The sequence below is a fragment of the Myripristis murdjan genome, chromosome 18 (assembly GCF_902150065.1).
Source record: "Myripristis murdjan chromosome 18, fMyrMur1.1, whole genome shotgun sequence".
NCBI lineage: Eukaryota > Metazoa > Chordata > Actinopteri > Holocentriformes > Holocentridae > Myripristis > Myripristis murdjan.
In genome coordinates, this window is record NC_043997.1 from 21,694,006 (window position 1) to 21,718,581 (window position 24,576).

Below are 24,576 nucleotides of genomic sequence, written 5' to 3' on the forward strand. Positions count from 1 at the left end.
GAACTGACCCTAACTCTTCTGTTCAAGGCTCTCTCTTGAACAGTAAGATGAGCTACACGCAACCAAGGAGAAAAATCTACACTCCTTCTTTATGCATGAGAAATTAAATCAGCAATGGCATTTTGAGGTAGACACCTAAAAGCAAATGTGTAGATGTATTTCCCTGGTCACAGTGAGAAGTAGTAGAGCTATTAGCAGAGCCTGGAAAGAAGGAAGAAAGCATTTGGATTTAGTTTTTATTCAGAAAACAAAGTGGACAAAAGGATGTTGAGAAAAATGGGTTAAGAGTGGAGAACATGAGTAGCATGAAACAGATATGAGGAGAGGAAAATGAAACCGAAATGCAAAGAAATAAAAAAAAAAAAAGAGTAAAATGAAATCCAAGTGGGTTTTCTTTAATCTTGTGGAAGGTCAATCAGGACTTAACGGAACACCAAAAAGCCAAGTCACCAGAATTAAAAAAAAGACAAATACAATGGACAATTACCTAAAAAGAATTTAAATGATTAAAAAAATCATTACCAACAGGTGAGGTGGTTAAAGGTGCCATATGTACTATTTTAGTATCAATTGTTATAACATTTGACACCAAATGATCAACAAGTTAAAAAAAACTGAAGGAGTACAGAGACTCCAAAAAGGACCTAACCAGAAGTAGTGTTAGACTGGGTAATACTGGGGAGTATTATGAACTCCTCGGCAGCACGCTGGGTCAAAGAGCAGCAAACCAGCAGACTGAGGCTGAATTCAACCACAGCAATGCTCGAGTCAGTGGCCACAGTTCACACCAGTTTGGTTCCACTCCAAACTATGGCGGTAACAACAGAGCTTTTCCACAGCAGCCATTTTGACATGAAATAGCAGGGTAAACACGGGTGATGTTGATGACATTAATTAAGGTACCACTCCATTTAGGTTTAGCAGAGCCTTTCCAATAAACCAGAATGCACAACACCAAGACCCTGGCTCTGTTAGACCTAAAGGGAACAGAAATTTAATGTCATTTGTTACAATGGTGTTAACCCTGCTTTTTCATGTCAAAACGGCTGCTGTGGAAAGGTACTGTAGGTGTAATATATAGAGGCTACCAACTGTCTCAACCATGGTGTCACTTGTTGACAGTAATATACCCGAATTAATATGCCAATATTTTATACATGTTTAAAAATGATATGCATAGCACCTTTGAATGGTTACACCTTCTGCTGCTACCATATCTAGTGTGCATTATAACAACTGATAGGGAATTATATTGCCATCAAAATGCCATGATCATGTTTAAGAAAGCACATGTCTATCACTTTTTTTCCCCAAAAGCAAAATATTGCATATGGCCACAAATATTGTAATATTCAATATTACAGTATTTTAGCCTGACCTTATAGGACACTGTACATCTCGCAGAAATAAAATGTTGACACCATCATTTGTAAAAGGGGCTTTTTTTTTTTTTTTTTTTTTTTGTGTGATGTTTCTCCAGACATTACACCTGCGGTGAGGAACTTTCCCGTTCTGAACGATTAGTCTCCCTCTGGTGGCTGTAAATTAAACACTTCTTGAAAACAATACTTCTAGGTGGTTCGGGAGAATGCCTTTCAATCTTCATGTGCAAGAAAAGAACAAGAATCATGGACTCATCAGACAAGGTAATTAGCCCTGCTATAACTGCCAGACCCAAACTATGGGGGGAGGCCTAAAAACTGATATGTCACTCACTGAATTGCTAACTTTTCATGGAAAAAAAGCTAATGGAACCCCTAGTGTTGACCTTAACCATTGCTAGGGATGGTGCAGAACTACTGTATTATACTATTATATAATTATGCAGTTTGAGAAGAAGCTTAAGTGTGGTTGAGGTAAAACACATCACAAATGGTCAACAGCACAACTGCGTGAGAATGTCAGACACTAGGTTTGCAGTATCTACAATAATGCAAAATGCAGGGAGTTTCACTGGTGGGTGATCAGTGGGCTCAACTACCACTGTTTGAACCCATTTAGAATTAGACTGAACATTTATTTATATTTAGAAGTGGCCTATTATAGCTTTATCAGTCAGCCACTAGAGACGAGCAGAATCTCCTGTTCCACAGCTCATCTGTTCCACTACTGAAATACAGGTATTCTCAAAATGTTAACAATACTATAGCATCCTGCATCAAAATGATACTGGTGGCACTGAGACCTCCTGCCAAGGAGGCACAAGAGAACACTCACTGCTCTCAAAAGCCAAGCCATGATGTGAAGACAAGAACTGCTGGGTAGTTCAGAAAAAAGTCACTCTATAGGAGGTATACAGTAATATAGTTGAGGGTAAATCCACCTTAATTTAGTTTTGTTTTGTCTATGCTGTACACTGGTAATAAGCATCATGGTAAGTAATATCAAAGTAATGTGGGTTATATAAGGTTAGGGTTTCTCAAGAAAAAAAAAAGTATAAATATGCTAAAAATTAGTGTAAAATGTAATCTTTGTTGATATGACCATTACTGACTAGAAGTTCTAGCTTACTTGTTATAATTTGGTACTACATTCTTTGGATGATCTCCAAGCCTGTTGGGTGCATTACCTTATAATTTTTTTACAGATTTGCCTGTGCAAAGTAAGCCACAATTATCCCAGGAAAACGAATTATATAGCAGGCTATTTGATGAAGAAATAAACCCAATGCAAATGCAAAGCAGAAGTTGAGGCTGGGCACAGCAGTTTAAGATAAGCTAGCATATGGTCATAAATTTGTGAAAAGCAAAGAAAAGAGCACGAGAGGGAAATAGACAACGGATATTTACTATCTACTGCATCTGTCTACAACATAAACTGTTCCAGGGCAAGGCACTGGGAGAAAAGGGATGGCTGTATCACTGCTACTCTCACTACCAAAGCTGACTGAGCACATATAAATAAAAAAAATTTCAGATTACCTCAAAGGCCAAGTCAGAGGAGCAACAGAAAGCAGGGTAGATACAACAAAAATCAGCCCAAAATAGATAAGCACAGAATGTTCTAGGACATGTACAGTTCAACTATGCTGCCTTAGTTCCCTGAAAAAATTATGTGTGCAGATGAAATTATACACAAACTGTGTATAAAACAGTTTTGATTAGTTGTAGTTGAGTTAACAGTTCTTCTTGGGGGAAGATGATCATTACCATTATCATTGCTATAGTTCATCAGCATGCCACAAAAGACAGTCAAGAGCTTCTGATTGTCCGGCTCAGTATTTTGGGAGAGGGACTTAATGTGTTCAGCTACTATCTGAGCCCCTCCCGCCAGGTCAACTGCACTCCTGCCCTCATCTGCAAAACAAAGAGGTCAGGACATAAATCAACCACAAAGAAAAGAAATTAAAATAAATAAACAAATCAATAAATAAATATATCACACAACCACAACCTGAAAGAAACAGAAATGAGGGCAATGTTAAGAAAGCAGTACAAAACATAGAAATCAATATCTAACAAGATTACAAAAAAAGGTCACAGTACTGGATATAATCATTTGGGAAGTGGGGAAAACATCACAACTCAAAAGGTTTTGTGAAATACTGCAATAAAAAAAAAAAGTATAACCTTTAAATCAAGCTTGTCTATTTCAAAGGAACGGGCCATTTATGGCAGATAAATTTAGGCTCTAATCTAGCTGTGGCCATCTCAATATCAAAGTGTAATGAGGGCTGGTATAATTTCATTTTTGAGGTCTAAAACTAAATCATGAATACCACCTAATGCTTCCTCACCCTACAGCCAGCTGCCTTTACTTCCAACTGTTAATCATCTGCAGTTACTCCCATTCCACATACTGCAGTCAACAGATAAAATGCAGTACATCTTAACTGTGTGCTACTTTAAGGTCTTGTCGGAGCCAAATGGAAAAGGAACTATGTTTAGACTCCTACGCTAACAGAAGAAAGGCTTTCTTTGGTCAAAACAACAAACCACACCAGTGCGAGCGCTGTGTTGATAGCTGAATTTTTATGGACTGAATCCTGCATGCAGTGTCTGTAACAGCCTTCAAGATACACTCCATAGATGCGAACAGTTCAGAAGTACCACAATGACAATGAAAGCTGTGCACCAGAAGGCTTTAGGCCTGCTTCTGCTCTCAGACCCTTATTGGTTCTTTAAAGCAGCAATAAATCCACAGGAGTGAACATGCTGTTTCTGGAAGGGTTTGTCTGGGAGGACAGCTGCCAAAGGAAGTGTTAGATGAGTCAACCCACTCAGTATGGTTGCTTCTCGCAGTCTCCACGCTCCATCGTTGACACTACAGCAGGTCTGGATCTCTTCCCTGTTTCCTTAGCAGGAGTGAAGCTCAGAGCCAACGACTGGCTTAGACCAATATTAGTATTTCTTAAAAATATATATGCATATATCAGCAAGTCAAAAACAAACTCATTATGATTGAACTTCCTCCCTTACCACAGCTAGTGAATGTGTTTTTATTGTTGTTACATCAGTTGGCTGACCAGACACATCACCCAGGTTTGAAGTGGAGGGATTTTACTCAGCAGCTTTAGAGGTCAAGATTTACAGTGCGATATTATTTCATTTAGTCATTTAATACCCAATGTTCAGCAACCCTAAGTGTGTGCGAGCTTTTGATCAAAAGTCAGTGGGTAGAAAAACATATCTAGCTAGCTGGCCATTAGGGGTGTAACAATCGATGATGGCATCCGCTATCAGCGATGGAAAAAATGTACTGGCGATCATCTCGGTGATGAAACATTTAACCTTCCTTCCATTTTATCTTCTCTCTCTTCAGACGGTTAACTGTCCATGTATGTAGCAGAGCTGCTGTAACAAATGCGACTTCCACTGACCCTGGTCAAGTGGCCAAAAAAAATTCTGTTGTGTTGTCTGCTATATTACAGTGTGTGTTTCTTTACGGAAGTGAGCAGCTGCTGCTCCAGACTCTCCCAGCATGTCTTTCACAAAGCTGTTCTAATGTACTGAGACCCCCCTCCACTCAAACAAATGTCACATCCCACCAGATGCCACAGATCTCCAGCTCTTCAACAAGGGGAGAAACTATGCAGTACCATCAACAGCTGCGATTAAAGCCTCCTTATGTCGGTTCCAATGTCTCGGCTAAATATTGCTTTTCTTGACTCAGACCAGCGCTCACCTCTTCCACACACTGCTGCAATGTCTCACAGAGGCCCCTTCGCCCCGCAGAACTGTAATAATGACACATTTCCTGGGCAACCTTATTGTTTTTAAAAGAACAACTGCAAGGGCAAGAGCCTGCTTCAACTGAGTGAATGAAGCATTTTCAGGCATTTAAAATAGAAATAAATTCCCCACTTGCTCCATTGGAAGGTCTTGTTTCTTCTTCAAGATGGGGTCCTCTACCAGAAGCCTAGGAGCATCTTATCTGTTCCAAGGATTGCACTCTTCTGGACAGAGATCTCAGATGTTGTTCCTGGAGTCTGCTGGAGCCATTCTCCTAGTTTGGGTGTCACAGCCCGGAGAGCTCCAATTACCGCTGGCAACACTGTAGCCAGCACTCCCCACATCTTCTCTAGCTCCACTCTCAGCCCTTGGTATTTTACAAGTTTCACGTGTTCAGTCTTCCTGATGTTGCTGTCGCTCAGGATCACCATATCAGCCACTTCTGCTATCTGTCAGTGGTACATACCATGCAGGGGCTTGTACCTCCATTATAGTGCCTTTTCCACCTCCTCACTGGGCTTCTGCTGCCTGAGGTGGGGGCCATCTTCCTGATATATTCCTGGATCTGTGTTGTTTCATCCTGGATAGTGGCTTTGACGCTCACCAGTCCTCGACCTCCCTCTTTCCGCTTAGTGTACAGCCTCAAGGTGCTGGACTTGGCGTGAAACCCTCCATACATTGTGAGGAGCTTCCTTGTCTTGACATCAGTAGCTTCTATCTCCTCCTGTGGCCAGGATATTATATTTTTTTTCCAATAACCCCCTATGCATCTATCCAGGACCACTGGACAGATGCTTCAAATGCACAGGATTAGTGTTAGCTTCGTTCCATTGATGTGGACTTCCCCCAGCCAAGATTCTTAAAAATAACTGTCTTAATCCACCAAAAAAAGAAAAAAGAACATCATTTGTCGCTTTTGGAAACCAAAGAGAATTTTATTTTTGTCCTCTAACCTACATACATGTCTTCAATGAAGAAAACAAAAGATAGCAATCTCAAACGATCTACTTCCATGTCTGTGGTAGCTACTGCTGATCTGGTAAGGAGTGATACAGAAAGTGCAGAGGTTACAGGATCTTTCCAGATGTTGATAACAGGAAAAATACCATTTTAAATAGTAATCTGAGCAAAAAAATCATCCCTGTGCACTCGGTAGCTATTTGTGCAATTTAGTTTGGGAAAGTGACACTTGTAAAGTGATGTTAAACCTTCCTTGAGAGGATTAGGGTGGTTCATTTAAAGATGTTAGCTGGGAGAAGTCCACATCAATGAGAGAAGGCTAACAGTTTTCAGCATTTGGAGCATCCAGCCAGTATCCAGCACTCAGTAAGATGAAGATAGAACCATAACTGACGAACATCAAAGCTAGGCGGTAAATGAAATAATCTAAAATTTTTGAAAAGGGAGGAACTCTCTCATTATTATGTCACCACTGAATGAATTGTGGTAGCTAAGTGCACAATCAGTTTTAAACAAATGGGACCTCAGCCAAGATTACTCATGATTATCTCACACCAGTGGTACTGTTTGTGTTAGTGTGTTCTCAAAATTAAAAAATAAAAAATAAAAAACACATTTCCCTTGAACTCTATTACTTCCTGTTTCCCATCCTCTCAGCTTTACTGAAGAGGATATTCAAAAAAGTTATTTTCATTCCCTCCACTATGTGCCACTGACAGAAACACAGAAAGCTTTAGTTCTATTTGTGCTGGGTCTGTGCCCTCTTCCTGTTTTGTGCCATAAAGTAGTGTCCCTTGGTGCTCTAAAGTAATTCAACAGATATCCTCACCTGCCAGCTGATGCACAGTGTAACATGCATTGAAAGGAGCTGGTAGAGGCTGCAATTTTCTCAGCAATGGCCTTGTGTGTTTACAGCAATTATATCTCAAATTTGTCTAAAAATGCTTGTAAAAATGTTGATTCTAAAATACGATACATGGCACCTTTGACTGAAAAACTATTTTGCAGAGCACTGGGCATAAACAGTGAAATACTGCACACAATATCAAAAGGTAAAGGAAAATTAAACAGAAAAAGACGTAACTCCTCTGTAAGCCATATATAGAGTGTAGAGTTTCGCACTGATATAAATGCCCTTCAACTGAAAATCTGTCTGTACTGGGCTGTCTGGGCATTTTGGCATAGTACTTCAACATATGTTGCAAGGTTAGTTAAAGGTACTTCTCTGGAAGATGCAGTAAATTTATTTCAAAGTGCCCATGTCCAGCCCGCATGGGCTTAAGATTGGCTAGTAGTGATACTTGAACTTAATTTGTAGCAAGGCTGCATACTATATTAGCAGTCACAGGATTTGGGTGCAAATCTAAGAATAAGCCAATACTGAGGAGTAACAGTCCTGCACACATGTATGACACCTGTAACACATGCATGTTTGCTTTTTTAAATCTATTATATAAAGCTTTGACACAGTAGTAGGGTATAACGATGGATGATGGCATCAGCTTTGAGCGATGGAAGGCGATCTGTACATTCTTCCTGATGTCAAAACCATTATCAATTTCAGTTTTTGCTTGCAAACTTTTAGTAGAGCGAATTTTTCCACATTGGCTGGGCATGGCAGTTTTGTATCTTTTTCTGCAATTCTTGTGAACCAAACTGTAAACCCAAACTCTTACAGCAATGACACATCTTTTCAAGTGTATCAAGAAACTGGTTACGCAAGAAGACTGCTTGTCGCAGCAGACTATCTGAAGCTCTAGCAGTAAAACTACAGTTTATTCTGCACAAGGAGAAGAGCTTAATTAACTATATACTATTATATGGAAATATGCATAGTGTCACTTTAAGTGTAAGTCTGATTTTGGTAATACAAACATCACTTCCTGACAGACACTGTAACACAACAGAAGAACCATCTAGCATGCTATGAGAAGTCTACGTGGCTCTTGTGAAAGTGAAGTCACCCAAAAACTCATTCTTCTGTCTGCCTTTCTCTCAGCAAAAAAAGGATGACAAATGGCAAATAAATCTGGCCCAGACCTGCAGCTCCTCCAGTGTGAATCACTGTCTGACCTTCAAGGAACAAGTCAACCCAAAGTAAAGTTTTTACAACCACCAAACACACAGCAAGTTGTTGACTGCACTTACATTGGAGCTCCCTGACACACAATTACAGTGAATGGGTTCTGGTTATACGAGACGTATCCTGTGTTAAACAGCTTCTACCAAGCTATCTGCCTTGCTTCGTTTCAATTCTCAGTGCAGCAATTTGCACCAGTAGAATTGTGATTTACTGGCAAATCGCTGTGTTAACTGCGCTGAACTCACATATTGTCTCTGAGCCTCGGATTGTGAAACACATTGAGAAACTGCCACTGGAATTGTCACCATTCAAAATAAAACCGCAGAAGAGACTGATGCGGCTGAGAAACTTTCTGTGGCATTGTATCGCACACTAACATGTTCAGGCCATGTGACTCATGACTTTGCTAACACGGGTAAGGTAGCTAGTTAGATGGATAACATTAGCTGAAAACATTATTTGATAATATTGATTACAAAAATCACTCTGACTTGTTCCAACAGCTCAAAATGGAGAGACAGCTTGTCTACGTATGTGTACCAGGACTGACTATCTTATCTTAAATACCACAGGAGCAGCAAAAAAAATTGTTGCAGGTGTCGGGCGCCACTGAAAAATGAATAGAACAGAAACCCTGGCTGAACAAATGCAGGTGCAAATACAAATAGCATCGCCAGACACACCTAACACAGATGTTCTAATAAATATACCAAATATACCGAAACACATCAGCATTTGGGGCTCAAAATAAATTGGTGCAAAAGAGGCAAAGTCTCTTTTGTTCTATTTCTGCTGTGCAGCGTCTTCCTGTGTTTTTTAAACACCTAACACAGAATCAGCTAATTTCATTCTACAGCAGAGGAGGATGTGCCCCCTAAGTAAATTAAGTATCAGTCTATTGGACTAATAGTGCAACTGATGCTGTGGACATTGTTTAGAGACATATACAGGTAGTCCTGTGCTGTCGGACTCCATTCACTTTAAATGTTCAGAACAAGGCTGACATGGACCTGCAGGAACAAGCTTGCTGTGTGTTTGATTGTCATACAAACTTCAGTGGAGTATCCTATGAGACAGAGGTAAACAGATAATGACAGACTTTACATTTTGGTACGAGATGCTCCTTAGAGGGATAGTTCACCCATTTTCACAAAAAAATAGAATAACATCGCCGCAAGCAGCAATTCCAGGGTTCAAGCCAATAAAGCCATTAGAAGTTGAGAGCTTCAACAGCTTAATCAAAAATAACTTTAAGGGTATATTTCAGGTACTGGTGTAGACATATCCTGCCAATTTGGAATGACTGGACAAATAACTTGTGACTTACAGTCTGATTTGTGTTATGCCACACCTATTTTTGGCATTTGTAGTGCCACCTATGTTTCGTAATGATGGATTCGTAATGATGGTATTGACTTCTGTCCATTTATGTGCTAAGCCACGCCCCTTTTGAAGTTCATTGGTCAATATCTTGAAAACGAAATAAGATATCAGCAAGCCTTATGCACCTTTGATGACCTTGGTTCAATAATGATCCACAGTGAATTTTGAAGGAACTGATCCCACGGTCTAGGAGATGTCAAAAGTGTGTTTTTCAAAAAATTCAAAATGACAAAAATACAGTAGATCTTATGGGTTCTGAGGCAAATTTGTTGGGTGAGGATTCATGGATGTCCGTACCAAATTTCATGTAAATCAGAGTTATGAATTTTTAAAGTTAAAAATTTTGATTTTCAATTATAGTGACCCATCAGGCGGACTGAGGTCAGATTTCTTGGGCAGCATTTGCACACAACTTCCAACCAATGTGCAAAATTTCATGTCTCTACCATTTACAATCTCATGGGAATTTGCAAAAACATTTCTGAACAAGAAAAGGTAGAATATTAATAAAAAAATAAACCAGCACAAAAACAATAGGATTTCAGCCCTACGGCCTTGAACTCCTGATTATTTCACTTCCCCCTAGTTGTTATGTAGCACAGTAGTGTTTCTATCTTCCTCTCATTGTTACTGAGTGCTGGATACTGGCTGGATGCTGCAAATGCTAACTGTTAGCCTCCTGCCACTGAAATGGACTTCCCCCTAGCCAATATTCCCAAAAAAATAACTGCTTTATAACCAAATAAATAAATACATAAGTACAAACAAAGTTAAAAAAAAAAACATAAAAATTTTCAAAATAGGTGAACTATGCCTTCAAAGGATTGGAATCCTATGATTTCTCTTCTACCATGTGATACATTTTTTAATAAAGTTACATTAGATGGCACATGGCTTTCTCAACACTAGCATACTCCGACAGCAGCTCTCATACTGAGACTGAGACTTAAATACAGACTTTAACAGAAGGATCCCACTATTTCATGTAAGCAGTATATACTTTATTGGTTTTTATTGCGTTTCTTTCTATTGTTTACAGTCTATCCCTCTGTATGCAGTCTATTTTTTTTCCTTTTCTGCCGTATCCTGACTAGTGTTTTGCTGTTGCAACAATCAGTTTCCCCACCGCGATCAATATGGCTTCTTCCTTTGCTATGCGGCGGTGATGATGCTGAGGTCCAGGGGGGACTGAGCGTTCCTGAAAAGGAGAAGTTTTCTACTTACGGCTGTCATAGCAGATGTTGCCCAGGGCTCGGCCGGTCTGGAGCAGAACTTCCTGGTCAGTGGAGTTTAACAGCTGGACTAGTGGAGGGATGAGGCCGGCCTCGACACAGGGACTCCGCATGAACTCTAGGGAGAGGCATGGATAATGTGTTGGCAGAAAACTGGCTCCATCTGCCACTTGCTCAAGGAATGTAAGAGCCGAGACGTTTTCACAAGAGCCTCATGAGTAGCATCTATGGTATCAGTGTGGGTGCCAAACCAGATCCCAAATATTTGCACTTGGATTGGCAAATTAAGCTTCTGAATATCAACAGACATATCTTCAGACACAAGATCTTTGGAGCAATGCAGCTCTTTTCCAGCGATAGCAATTACACTGAACTTGTGCAAATGCTGAAATGCTTGATATTTCAAATTCTGTTTTATCAGGCTTGACCAACCACACTGATATGTACATTTTAACCTATTCTAAATAATCTGGTTTCACTTAAAAGTAGACACTTTTTAAATTCCAGGAGATGTTTAAAACTACCCAGCATTCAGAAAGAGTTAAAATTGGTGTAGTAAACACTGGAGTGCTTCCCTGGTAACAAGCAGGCAATTTCTAGTTTCTACTGCTGCTGTTACTGAAAATACACTAAGGTCAATACAACACACAGTCAAGCAATAAATGAGAAGCTATATCCCTTAGCCTTAGTTATGACACCTATGTTCTTTTTTTTTTTAATCATCACTGATTATTATTTGAGTTGACAGAGGATTGTTCTGCTATAGCCTGTGCATAATTGATTAAATGAACAGACAAATGCAGTTGCTCCTGAAATTGATTTATATGAGGCCAACAGCAGACAGTGTGACTGATTGTAAACTGAGTGATGCTTGGATCAGAGCTGGTTTGTTTCTGTCGGCTCCTTGTGACCAACCTTTCTTTTGAGCTCTCTTGTACAATCAGGAAGGTAATAACATCTTAAATCTACTTCTGTGATGTGAGTCATCATCAAAGCACAAACAGAGTTATATTGCCTTTTTGTTCATCCTTATCGAAGCTGCCATTGTTATTGTGGCGTTTGTTCAGCACAAGAACACTTTCCCCTGGTTGTTATGTAGGACATTAGTGGTGCTATCTTCCTCTGATCATTTCTGAGTGCTGGATACTGGCTGGATGCTCCAAATGCTAACTGTTAGCCTCCTGCCATTGACATGGCCTTCCCCCCGGCTAACACTGATGCTAAACCTTCTTTGAGTGGATTAAGGCAGCTATTTTAAGAATGTTAGAGTCGATAGCAACAACAGATATTAATTTGGGCAAGTAGGGTGATTCTCTGGTGTCTCAATTAGTGAAGATGTTTTTCGCTGCTACAGCCACACTTTGTACTTTCAGGCAAAGGCAGATGCATTTTTCTCATAAAAATCTTGCTTAGTGCTTGGAACAATCAAATCAGTTAAAAGTGTCTGTTAGAAAGGGAGCTGTCTTCGGCCCAGCAGTCACTTGGCTGGCAACAGACACTTCCGGAAGCGGTGACAGATAAATGCCAGCGGGTTGCTGCCAAGCCTGGCAGAGTGCTGGGGAGTGATCATTAGCTGCTGACCGTCTTGTAAGCCTCTAAAAACCCATTCATTATGCTAACCTTTTTCCTGCCCCAACTTCCATTCAATTCCGTTTTCTTCTCCTTTAAAAGCTTCTTCTGTAATTACACAGAGGGATTCAAGAAAATGGAATCTTTCTGATGCTGTAGTTATGCAAGTAACCTCCGAGTCAGAGACAGGTCAGCTTTTCACAGCCACAGAATGCTGAAGGAGGCTGCTGAAACTAGCCTAGGTTCAATCAAACAGATATACCATTCCTTCAACTATTAGATTTGAGGGACCAGATATATGTACAACACATTTTCAATATATTTGGATTAATAAAACAGACAGCTGACTTTAATTCAGCGATTACATTATTGGATAAGCAAGCAGGAAAAACACAAAGATGAGAACAAGGTAAAATGTATTAAAAAAAAAAAAAAAGAGAGAGAGAGAGAGAGAGAGAGAGAGAGAGAGAGAGAGAGAGAGAGAGAGAGAGAGAGAGAGAGAGAGAGAGAGAGAGAGAGAGAGAGAGAGAGAGAGAGAGAAATTACTGAGAAATGGGGGAATCAAAACTCAGGATGTCCCTGGATGGATGGACTTGGAAACCAAACCTCACCATTTTTGGCCACCTCAGCTATGATGTTGGCTACTTTCGGGGTGCAGGAGGACTGAGGGTTCAGCAGGTTTGGGAGCAGGGGGAGGACACCCATCTCCTGGATCTTCACACTGGCTTCTGTGTCTACAGAGGAAACCAAAGGGCAAATAACATGACTTTCCTTAAAATCAAATGGCACCTTTCATAAATACAAGCTACAGACACAGCTTCAGTTGATGTTTTACAGAACTTGAGATTACTTGGCATTTACTTGGCGTTCATGATGCTGATGACAGTTGCTGGATAATGACAGTCAGTTAGGCCATATCATTACATAACTTAAGATTATTCCTTATAACAGCAAATTATTTTTGAACCCATTTTTGAACCCAGGTACCTCAGAAAAACCTCCTATGTCACAGACCTTAGCCTAAGAGCACAGACATCTTATATCCACTATACAACAACTTAAACCCACTATACTAAATCTATAGATGTGGAATGGAGCAGAACATGAAAACATATGGAGACAATCTATCACAAGAGTGTCCAAGTGTCCTGAATTAATGTTTTGACTCACCCACTGAGGGACAGTGAGCTAAAATAATAATAATTAAAAAAAAAACGTATTGGCCTCCAAAGAATAACATTATAATGAACAGACAGGGCTGGGCGATAATTCAATATTATCTTTAATCATTCTCCAGAACTATCATATCATGATGGTTTGGTCATTTTTGGATATTGTGACACAATTCTGCAGTCTGTATTGATGACAATAAGCAAATTTTTACTTAAAAACTGATTAAAGTAAGCATGAACATTTTATGGAATATTGTTTGAATTTTTTTCCACATTTGGTCATGTGCTTTAACATGTAGTCTATTATTAAAAAAATAATAATAATTCTACAGTGATTAAATGTGGCCCAAAAATTTTCAGGAATAAGCCCACACATTATTATAAATATCAACTGAAAAAAAATGGTTGGTACTGATTTCAACCATATTGCCCAGCCATATGAGTATTTACAGCTTTCATAGTTGTTAGAATCATCCTACCCAATTTCAGTGTAACTTCATGAACAGAATCAGTTACTATGAGCTCATTTAAAACTTGCTCATCCACATACACAACAGATTGTTTGTAATTCATCAGAGAGAGCAGCAGGGGGCAAATACTTGGCTTTGTATTTAATGAAAAGTGGCTTTACAGAGTATTAGGTTCACAATGGAAACAATGCAGCTGCTTTCCCTCAAATTATACTTATTATCACATGTTTTTGGTTCTCACGTGTTCCATAATTGAGATGACTCAAAGTAAGAATAGCTCTGCTGTGGAGCTTAGCTATGGGAGGATTGCTCATCCAGCAGCAAGATGTCTGCACCGACACATTACCCAGCTGGTGTCTAGCCAGTACAGTCACGCTGCCCAATAACGTAGCTTCAGGCGCATACTAGTCGCCACAGCTGAGTCCAGACCAGAGGTAGCTGATGGCAACCGTCGTCCCCTCTCCTTTTCTTATGCAGACTTTACAGGCAGTTAGCAATGTGCAATGCTACACAACAGCCAGAGAAGACAGTTACAGTTACCACCAGCAGCCAGCCAAATGCTGGAAAAATCAATGGATTGGTCACATGCCAAAGTGGCTAGTAGATTTAATTCAAAAGCAAAGCCCACATACTGAGCCAGAGGCAGCTAGTGTGTTGTAGCTCAGGTTACTATGTAGACTAATTATTCCAAAACTGGATGACTATCATGCACAGATATGTTTATTCCAACCAAAGACAGCTGATCAAAGTGCTGTAGTACTGGAGTGAACACCAAAAGTTATAACATGCATCATTTTCATATAAAAAGGTGTGCAAACAGGAAATTAAAGCAGAACTGAACTTTGGTAGTGTTTCAACAGAGTACTAGGGCCACTGCAGAGAGAAACAAATAATTATGGAGCCGGGGGAGGAGGGTAATATTCCAAGAAAAAATGCATAATTTCCAAGATTAAAGTCATAAATTTACAAGAAAAAAACCTGGATATTCTCTAAGACTGCAGTGGTACATTTACATGAAAAAAAACACAAATTTATGAGAAAAAATCTAAAATTCTGAGATTAAGGGATTCAGTATGAAGGAAGTCCTGGTGATTTAAGCCCAGAATCACAATATTCTCGTCAACATCTGGACTTTGAAGTGACATTGCCGTGACTTAGGCCGATTCAGAAGAAAACAATATTGTGATTCTGGACTAAAATCACCAGGATTTCCTTGTTACTAAATCCCATTTCAAAGTAGAATATGATGAGGCCATCAGCTGCAGGCCTGATACACGGCGAGTGGCAGCGTCTGCAGTTTGTGGCTGATCCAACCTCGCAAAGTCAAGCCATGTGCTTCTTTGGCCGAAAAAACAAACAAAAAAATTATAAGAAACTATTTTTCCAAGTTTTTTCCTAGAAAATTTGTGACTTTATAATCTAATGTATATTCTAAGAATTTTTAAATTTTAGATTTTTTCTCATATATTTGTGAGTTGTTTTTCATGAATTTACAACTTTAATCTCAGAAATTCTGAGTTTTTTTCTCGGAATATTGAATATTAGGGTTTACCAACTACTGAGGCCTGTAACGGCACAAAAATGTCATTCCTGCCCTGCTAATGCATAATCAATTAGCAGTGGCACAAGGCATCCCTCAAAGGTTCATTTCTAAGGAAGTCTATCGAAAGTAGAGGCTGTTAGCATGCCTGCAGGAGCTGTGGACTGTGGGGAAGAAAGACTGGAGCTAAGACCACAATACAGACAGATCTCAGACTCTGTCACACTGCCTCTGTGTGCTCCGTGAATAGTTCAGTTACTGTGATAAGCAAATAACACAACAGGAGTCAGGACGCTCAGCCACAAAACAACACACTCGGACTGATCAAGAAGACAGTAAGGCCACTACTGACACCCCATCTGCTAACCAGCACTTTGAGCTTCAGACTCAAAGGCACACAGTGATGTACTAAGTTGGCCAACAGCTATCATTTTGTGCTGATATTTAGTCTCTTTGATTTTTTTCGGTTTTCATTCCAAAGAAAACCTTTGCATTTACAAAATCAGAGGACACTCAAACTCTCCACTGAAACCCAAGCTGATGACATTCTTTGAGGTGGGTTAGCAGTAGGGCTACATGATATGGACAAGATGTCATACCTCAATATTTATGCCAAATATCTTGATAGTAACACAATATGATTATGAACCCATAGTAATATCACACACTTATTTGAAATTTTAAGTGTGGCAACAGTGAGAATTAAGCATTCTTCAAAGACCAGCATGGTAATACCACATGGACATAGAAAATGCAGTTACTTCACAAAGTATTTTATTAATCAGAACGGACTAATCACTGTCTTAGGCTGTACTGAAATAATCTTAAAAATATTAAAAACACTGCAAAACAAATATTTTGCTGCAACCTCTGCTTCAACACAATGCTCTGACAATACTTTCAGTGCAACAACAGTGAAAATTGAGCATTCTTTAACATACAGCATAATAATACCAACTGGATGCAGAAAATGCAGTTACTTCACAACGTATTTTACTGATTGGTCCATATCGTTGACTTTTGAATTATTAATATCACGCATGTTCTGCAGTTGCAATCGGAAATATTCAACACCCTTATCTCAAAAGACGTTATAGTGATGTGAATCAAGGTTAAGGAAAATCTGACAAAAAGCCTCATTAAACAACTAAAAAAAATCTATTTGAGATTCTTTTGAGCATATAAACTGACTTAATTTTGAATTCAAAAAGAAAAATGTAACAGTTTTCACAAATATGTGCACTATTATTCAACTCCCAGCTTCTATATTTTGTGGAGCATCCTTTAGCCTTTATAACTTCAAACATGTGCCGACAAGCTTCTTACACCTCTCTATTGGAATCTTTGCCCATTCTTCACTTGCAAAAGCCTCTAGCTCACTGATGCTTGATGGCTTCCATGCTTCAACTGCCTTTTTTAAAATCCCACCAAAGATTTTCAATCAGATTTAAATCTGAGTACTGAGAAGGCCACTCCAGGACATTCTAGGATCTATTTCTCAACCAAGCTTTGGTTGATTTGGAGGTGTGCTTGGGAACATTGTCTTGCTGGAGAATCCAGTGATCACCAAGGTTCAATTTCCCAACAGAGGGCATCATGTTCCTCTTTAAAATGGCCGGGTATTTCTGGGAATCCATGATGCCAGGTACACAGTGAAGACTGCCAGTTTCTGCAGCAGAAAAAACATCCACACATCATCATCTCCATGCTTGACCGTGGGGATGGCATTCTTCTGTTCATAAGCCTGGCCTTAGTCACACCAGACTTACCACTGGACCATGAATCCAAACAGCTCTGGTTTAGTTTCATTAGTCCATAGAACTGTCTCCCAAAACTCTGCAGTCCTTCCCAAATTCCCCCTGGCATATTCTAGTCAACCTTTAATGTTCCTTGTGGTGAAGAGTGGAGTGCGTCTTGGAGGCCGGCCATGAAGTTCTTGTTTACTGAGTGCTCATTTTATAGCCACTGAAGCACTTGTGCCAGCCTTCATCAGGTCATCCTGTAGGCGTCTTGCAGCAACATGGGGGTTTTTCTTAGTTGTCCTGACTGTGTTGCTAATTCCTCTTAATGAAATTTTGAGCTTTTTCTCAAAGGCAGGCAGGTTTGCAGCTGTGCCATAACTTTCAAAGGTTCTCGTAATGCTCCCAATGGTGTTTCTTGGTAAGTTACATTTTTGGGAAATCTTATCCCAATGCCCATCAGGTGCAATGAAATAATTTCCTCTCAGCTTTTGTGGAACCTCCTTAGTCCTACCTATGATTGCAGGTCACCTTGAAAATCTTGATTACAGGAATTACAGCCAGTTTTATATACTGTCACCTCATTTTTAGAGGCTCAGCAGAACCCTCAAAATATGATTCAAAGAGGTGTCTCGGAATCCACTGGTGAGCTCAGCAACACCAAAAGGCCTGGAAGACCACGGAAGACATCTAAAGTGGATGACTGAAGAATTCTTTACCTGGTGAAGAAATACCCATTCAAAACATCAAGGGAAGTCAAAAACACTCTCGAGGAGGTAGGCATATCAGTGTCCAAATCTACAGTCAAGAGACGTTCGCGAGAAAAAAAATACAGAAGGTATACAGCAAGGTGCAAACCACTGGTGTCACTCCAGAACAGGAAGGCCAGATTAGAATTTGCAAAAAAGAAAAAAAAAAACATAAACATAACAGAAGAAAGCAACCGCCTTTCAGTTTGGTGAGTGTCGCACCCCGCTGTCTGTGCTCCAAACTGGCCGGCAAAATGAACTGGATGGTTTGTACATGATGAGGTGTGATTACAGCCTTTTTGCACAAACTCGTGAGAACAAATGAACGGCAACATCTTAAAACAAAATAACGCATCTATATAATTATCTTCTCTCCACAAATGTGTTCTACAGTCTCAGTTTTGTCTTTCACAAAGCCACACCAAAGCCTAGTGTGGACAAACTTCAAGTAAGGAAAAGTCAAGTCTGGTTCAGTGGGAGACAGCACGGCTTCACCACAACGAGCACCCAGCTATTTCTACAAGCCTGGAAGTCTAACACGACAACTGCAGACGTAGTGAGGAAGTGAGGAATCTCTGCCCAGCCAATCAGCACTGTGAAGCACCGAGAGATGGAGCTGAGCATTTTTTTTTTATCTTGATCTGCTTTTCAGTAAGGGTGCGGATCACAAAACTCACAGTTCAAATCTTATCATGATTTTGAGTAAAAAAAAAAAATTTAAAAAAAGTAAGTAAAAAAAAATAAAAGTAAAAAAAAAAAGAAGAGAAGAGAAAAAGACAGGGGTATAAATTTCTTACAACCCTGATCCACATTTGCAGACCCTGTATTTCTCGACCTGAGGCATGAACAGAATCGCTACATGTCCCAGCTGGGCATGCCAAACATTTTTCACAGGATAAGGGAGTACAATCCAAAATATCACTGTTTTAAAAAGAAATATATCAGTGTCTAATGGCAAGAAACCTCTTTGGTATAACTCTCCCTGCTGTAAAATATTTTTTTCTTTTATTCCTAAATTCAGAGAAATGAAATCTCCACTGTCCTATTCTTTACTGCTCGTCCTCATTTGTGACATAGCCACAGTAATGAAACTTGATGACTGTGGGGCAAGATCTCAAAATTATAAGGAATGAGATTTTCATCAGCTCCCAGACATGTTTACTGGCAGTTCCAGAGACGTCAACTCCCTCTGCCTCATTTGTTGGGGTTAGAGCACAGCTATTCGTGGCTGTGTTTGTTAGTTTGTTGTAGCAGATAACTTTGCTTTCCAAGGATGGAGGCAGAGTCCAAAATTAACTTTCTGGCTTATCTGCCAATGGCAGGTAAGCTGAGAGAATTTTACCAGCCAAAAAATGTTTGTTACCAGCCATAAAACTGCATCATGCATTATTTACATACTGTGCTTTTGAGCTTCATATTTTAGCCAGGATCTCGGGGCTTCTGCTGTGCCACATAGTAATAAGCAGCTTTGATTTGATTGGCTGACATCATGATAGGTTTGATGGACATTAGTCTCAGCTGCTACACATAAAAAAACACAGTGATGTACACCTGATCGTAAACTGTAATTCCAAATTATTTAACGGTCACCTGGCTGACAACCCCAATTTATTTACCCACCAAACCAAACCCGCATTTGGAGGGTAAATGGTGTTAATTTCAGAGCAGGAAGCTGAAAAGCTTCCTGCTCAGGTGGGTATGATTTTCCCTAACGTCGTAGACAGGCCAACATACTGATTTTGCCGGGGTTTAAAGAGCGGAGCAGGCATCAGGCAACATTGAGAAGCCATGCCATCTGTGAATGTAAAGTAAATTTGTTACTCAAGGGGGTATTTTATAATCGACTTTGTCAAATTAGCTAACACGCTACTTGGCTTTCAGTCTCCGACACAGACAACAACATTTATCCTGCCCTACAACGCTGATGATCGATTTGGTTGGTTTTTCATTCAAGAAATCACAACTAAATTGAGCACCAGACCAGCATAATTGCTCAACGGTGAGTGTGTGAGTCATAGGTCAGGATCGTGTAGGGTTGGGAAAAAAAATCCATTAACTTAAGTATCACAATTCATTTTTATGATGTTTCATTGATGTTTTTTACTCAGTCAATTTAAAATAAATATATTGGTATCATATGAAACTAGATGACCTAAGGAATCCACTGCTATGTCATGCTAAATAACACTCCAAAGTTCAGCTAAATTTTGGCAAGGACAAACTGGCATACCCATTACCAGTGGGGTCCCTTGACCTCTGACTTCCAGATATCTGGATGAAAATGGGTTCTCTGGGCAGCCACGGCTCTCCCCTTTGCAGACATGCCCACCTCATGCTAATCCCATGCAGTTTGGGTCACAAACCCTGCAGTCCAAATATGTTCTTTTAAAATGGTGTGTTTGTACAGACTGGGGCCTAAACAGTCTTGGAGTTGCATCAATTGGCTTTGACTGGAAAGCTGAGACTCTTGTGGATTCAATGAGCCACATTTGATTCATACGTGATGATGTTAGCCCCCATAGCAGCCTTACATGATAAAATCACTTCAAATGGCCACATGTGGCTTACAGAAACTCAACATGGAGGGTCCAGAAAATTAAAGAGTTCAAAAATCGCTGGACTTCAGTGCACATCTGGCTGGACTTACTGTTGTGAGCGAGTGCTTTGAGCAGGCAGTCCAGACAGCTCTCCACACTGTCGGTGGCACTGTCCGCAGACGCTAGCTTCAGCTTCTCCAGGGCTTCGCTCAGGTTGTCTGGAAAGACAAATATAAGAGACAAAGGTTGGAGTCAAGCAACATATGTGCAGCTGGCCAGGCCTATCTGACATGACATGTTCATGTGGAGGGATTACAGAGGAAACACGCCTGCTGCTGACCCATATTCAAGTTCCTCTAACTGCTGCCTGAAAAGATTTGTTTCAATATAAACGTGTAATATACAAGAGGAAACAGGCGCTCAGTTCCTCATTTTATGCATTTTCTCTTTAATGGAAAATTGCCAGTCACCACCACTTAGCATTTTTATATTTAGTGAGATGACAAGAAAACTGACAAGGACACAGTGGGAGAGACACAGGCGTGAAGAATCCTGTGGGATTTGATCACAGGCCAGCAGGGGCGCACACAGCTCCAGAGAGTGTGAGCACTAATCTGCCAGATTCTCTGCTTCTCATTTTCTTGCCATCTTGGTCTTTCTTCACTGTTTCTGGGTGTCCAGTACTGACACATCCCTTTTTCTTTGGATTTTGGAGTTTGACTTTCTGCAGGTGGCACTCTTTTCTTTGTCATTTCAGTCAGAGTGTCTGTTACTGCCCATGTTAACCAGTTCTTCTGTTTATTCCTAACAAACTAGTGATGTAATGCACACCACTTCCTGTGCAGCAGGAAAGAGCTACCAGACGGCGAGTGTTTGGACCAGCAATGGCAAAATGGACATTTCTTTGAATGCATTATTACGTACACCATGAAACCACTCAATCGTTTTCTCCTGCGTCGTGATCTATGCAAGCCTTAAACCAGGTAACAAATTACATAAGGATGGCAGTCAGCAGTTGCAGTGGCCTGGTTCTTGCTGTCAGTTGCCAGTGCACCGCACAACCCACACACACACACACACACACACACACAAACGCACATAATAACTAATGTCACACTGGCACATGTGATCAGGACTGGAATTAGACCTTGTGAAATCACTTTAGAAACTGTCAAACAATAATTGCTCAGTCTGCCATTCATGAGCGATGACTAGTGGGATATTTAGAATCAAAAACAGATGGAAGCTATGCAATATATATCCACATCAACTTTGTAATGTCACCAATCTGTATTAAATGCCATCCAGACACAAAGATTACACTACTAGTCAGCCCTGTGTGCGTGTAACTACTAATCAATTGCCTCAGTAACCAGTACTAACAGTAACATGACTGTGAAGGCAGTGCAGCACACACAGTAATGGAGAGCTGGATCTTATTGCATAACAGCTGTGGAGATGGACGACTGCCATCTACACCATCAACAACTCTGCCGTTTTTGGGAATGTGCATTCATCTTTTAGCACATGATACCCTCGAGAAATCCATTACAAGTCCAGACTTAAATGCATCGCAAAGCCAAGGATGCAATATGGATGAATATTATTTATAGAGCTAGCAGTGCCATGAGAAATCCTTCAGCAGCACTGAGGAGAGCAGCGGGTAGTGGATGAGAGAGGAGTCAGGGCAAGCTACCCCACCCGAGCACTGAGGCAGGCGACACACATACACACACACGCACACACAGACACACACATACATATGGTTTAAAGTTAGCATTTGAATTATGACTGCTGGCCGAGTAAATGAGGGCTAGGAGGACCAACGCAGTGCTATAACGTAGAAAAAAATCAGCGACCATCCTCTGACAGTGTGCAGACATTATTCTCTTGGGTGTAACTATGTAAGGTGGAGACTACTTCATGTCCCTGAGCCAGCGAACTAGCTAGCTAGCTAGCTAGGCTCGACACTGGCTGGTTAGCTGGCCGTCTACTCACCCATTTCGGTAGGATATTGCTCCGACAAATGAAGCGGGGTGTTAAGCTATCCAGGGCAGCTGTGAGCCTGGTCGTAGAAGCCGGAGGCCCCGCTTTACCCACGCCGTTCGTCCCCGAAACTGGTGAAGTTAGCGGCTGGGTTAGCTAGCAGCAGCAGCCAGCAGGCCGGTAGGACAGTCCCGCTAAGAGGAGGCTGGATGCTGTTGTACAGCGGCCTGCACGCCGGTAGACTGCCAGGTTAACACATCTGGCTTCCTGTCATAGCCTCACCGCCACCAGTCACACTGTGCTGCCTCCCCGCTGGACGATGCTCAGTCTGGAGTCACCACCGCCAAGCTCGCCGGCACCACGACGACAACTTCCGCTCGCCACCGTCAAAATAAAACTCTTCATGAGGAAACGCAATAACTCGTCGGAAGTTCATGCTGTGGACAGTGAATGAAAAAGGGCGTGTAACTGTCTAATTTCTGCAAAAAATGAAATTAAACAAAATCGTTCATAGTTTAGTCATGACATGACGCCCTACACTAGTGCTCTTGTGATTGCACATATTTATAGTCTTACCTTACCTCACTGCGTGAGTATATAGTATGTTATCCTTGATGATACTGTACATTTATGATATTTATTATATTTGTCGAGTATGCTATTATTTTAATGTTATTTTACACTCGTATAGATGTGTGTGTGTGTGTGTGTGTGTGTGTGTGTGTGTGTGTACTTTATGTGCGTGTGTTTATACTTTATTATATATTATATAATAAGTGTTTTTCATAATCCTGGAGCCAGTCTGACAGTCTCTGCAACACAGTATCAGGAATCAACAAATTTATACCTTATGAGTATACATATTCTATTCTATAAATATTTTTGCAGATATATTACATCATATTTATGATGAAATTCAAAGGTGAAAGGTCTAAGGTGAAAAACAAGGTGAAAGGTAATCTACAGATATATTTTAGTATATATATATATATATTTTTATCATTCTTACAGGGTATGCAAAGATGTTTTTTTCTTATATTCTTTCTATTGATCCACTTTATTTATTTTGTAACTTGTTCCGTTTGATTTTTCAAAATTCTGCACGTGAATTTCTACCTGTTTTTTTCTCGACGGGAATGTGATTTTTTGCCATATTTGCCATAACATTTTTAACAATGTATGATAGTCCTCACATGAGCTCTCAGATATTGTTCCTGTAGAGGCCATCATTAAACCTGCTGTCACTCTGGTTATTATTAAGAAATCATGTTTTATAAGTTCTTAACTCTATCCACTGCATTCCTCTGACTGTGCTAACACAGAATAAGAGATGCTACATTTCTTATTAAGAAAATTTGGTGTGCTTGCTGTAGTAGGCAGTGTATTTGTTCAAATATCGTCAAAGCCAGGTCGTGTCATGCAGTGTTTAGCGCCATCTAGTGACCATTTTTTGTACTACACTTGACCAAGTGCATGTAGTGCTATCAAATGGTATCTACATGTCATATGGTATCTACTGTCCCCCCCACCCCACCCACCCACACACACACAGAAACAACCACTGCCTCAATAGTATGTCAAAAAATGAGGAGAAACTGTGCAGTGACTGTATATTCCTGGTGGTTAGGCCTGAAGGAGACTTTTGATTAGTAGCCGGTCCCCTCATTAACTCATATTGAAAGCAAAGACCTGTCTGCTCCCTTCTATTTATCTCTGCCTTGTGCTCCATACAGACAGCGTAGCTGGCCCTACAGACAGTTGAGAAGCACCACCAGTATGATTACATGTTATACTTTGGACCATAAACAAAAAGTGGTTCTAGCCTCAACTCCTTCACAAGCCTCAGCATATACTTTAACCACTGACACTGTAAAAATATGTGGAACAGTGTTTCAGATCCCCCACAAAAAGGACACTCTCTTCCCACTGTCAAGTCTCAGCGTGCTCTGTATCTGTTCATAGCTAGAACCCCATGTAGGCTACTA

At 40.3% G+C, this 24,576-nt stretch overlaps 1 protein-coding gene across 2 annotated transcripts in view; it reads right to left on the reverse strand.

The window, feature by feature from the left end:
- The window catches only part of rap1gds1 (RAP1, GTP-GDP dissociation stimulator 1), a 42,388-nt gene extending 19,435 nt beyond the window's left edge, over positions 1–22,953 (reverse strand). Inside the window, exons 1-5 of one of the 2 annotated variants that reach the window (XM_030076125.1) lie at positions 22,604–22,953; positions 20,716–20,823; positions 13,010–13,132; positions 10,822–10,947; positions 3,150–3,296 (exon numbers count right to left, since the gene is read on the reverse strand). In XM_030076125.1, coding sequence (XP_029931985.1) covers positions 3,150–3,296; positions 10,822–10,947; positions 13,010–13,132; positions 20,716–20,823; positions 22,604–22,607 — 508 coding nt within the window. In that variant the 5' untranslated portion in view covers positions 22,608–22,953. The remainder of the gene's footprint in view (positions 1–3,149; positions 3,297–10,821; positions 10,948–13,009; positions 13,133–20,715; positions 20,824–22,603) is intronic. The other variant, XM_030076126.1, reaches the window with a different exon arrangement.
- Positions 22,954–24,576: the final 1,623 nt, after the last annotated feature.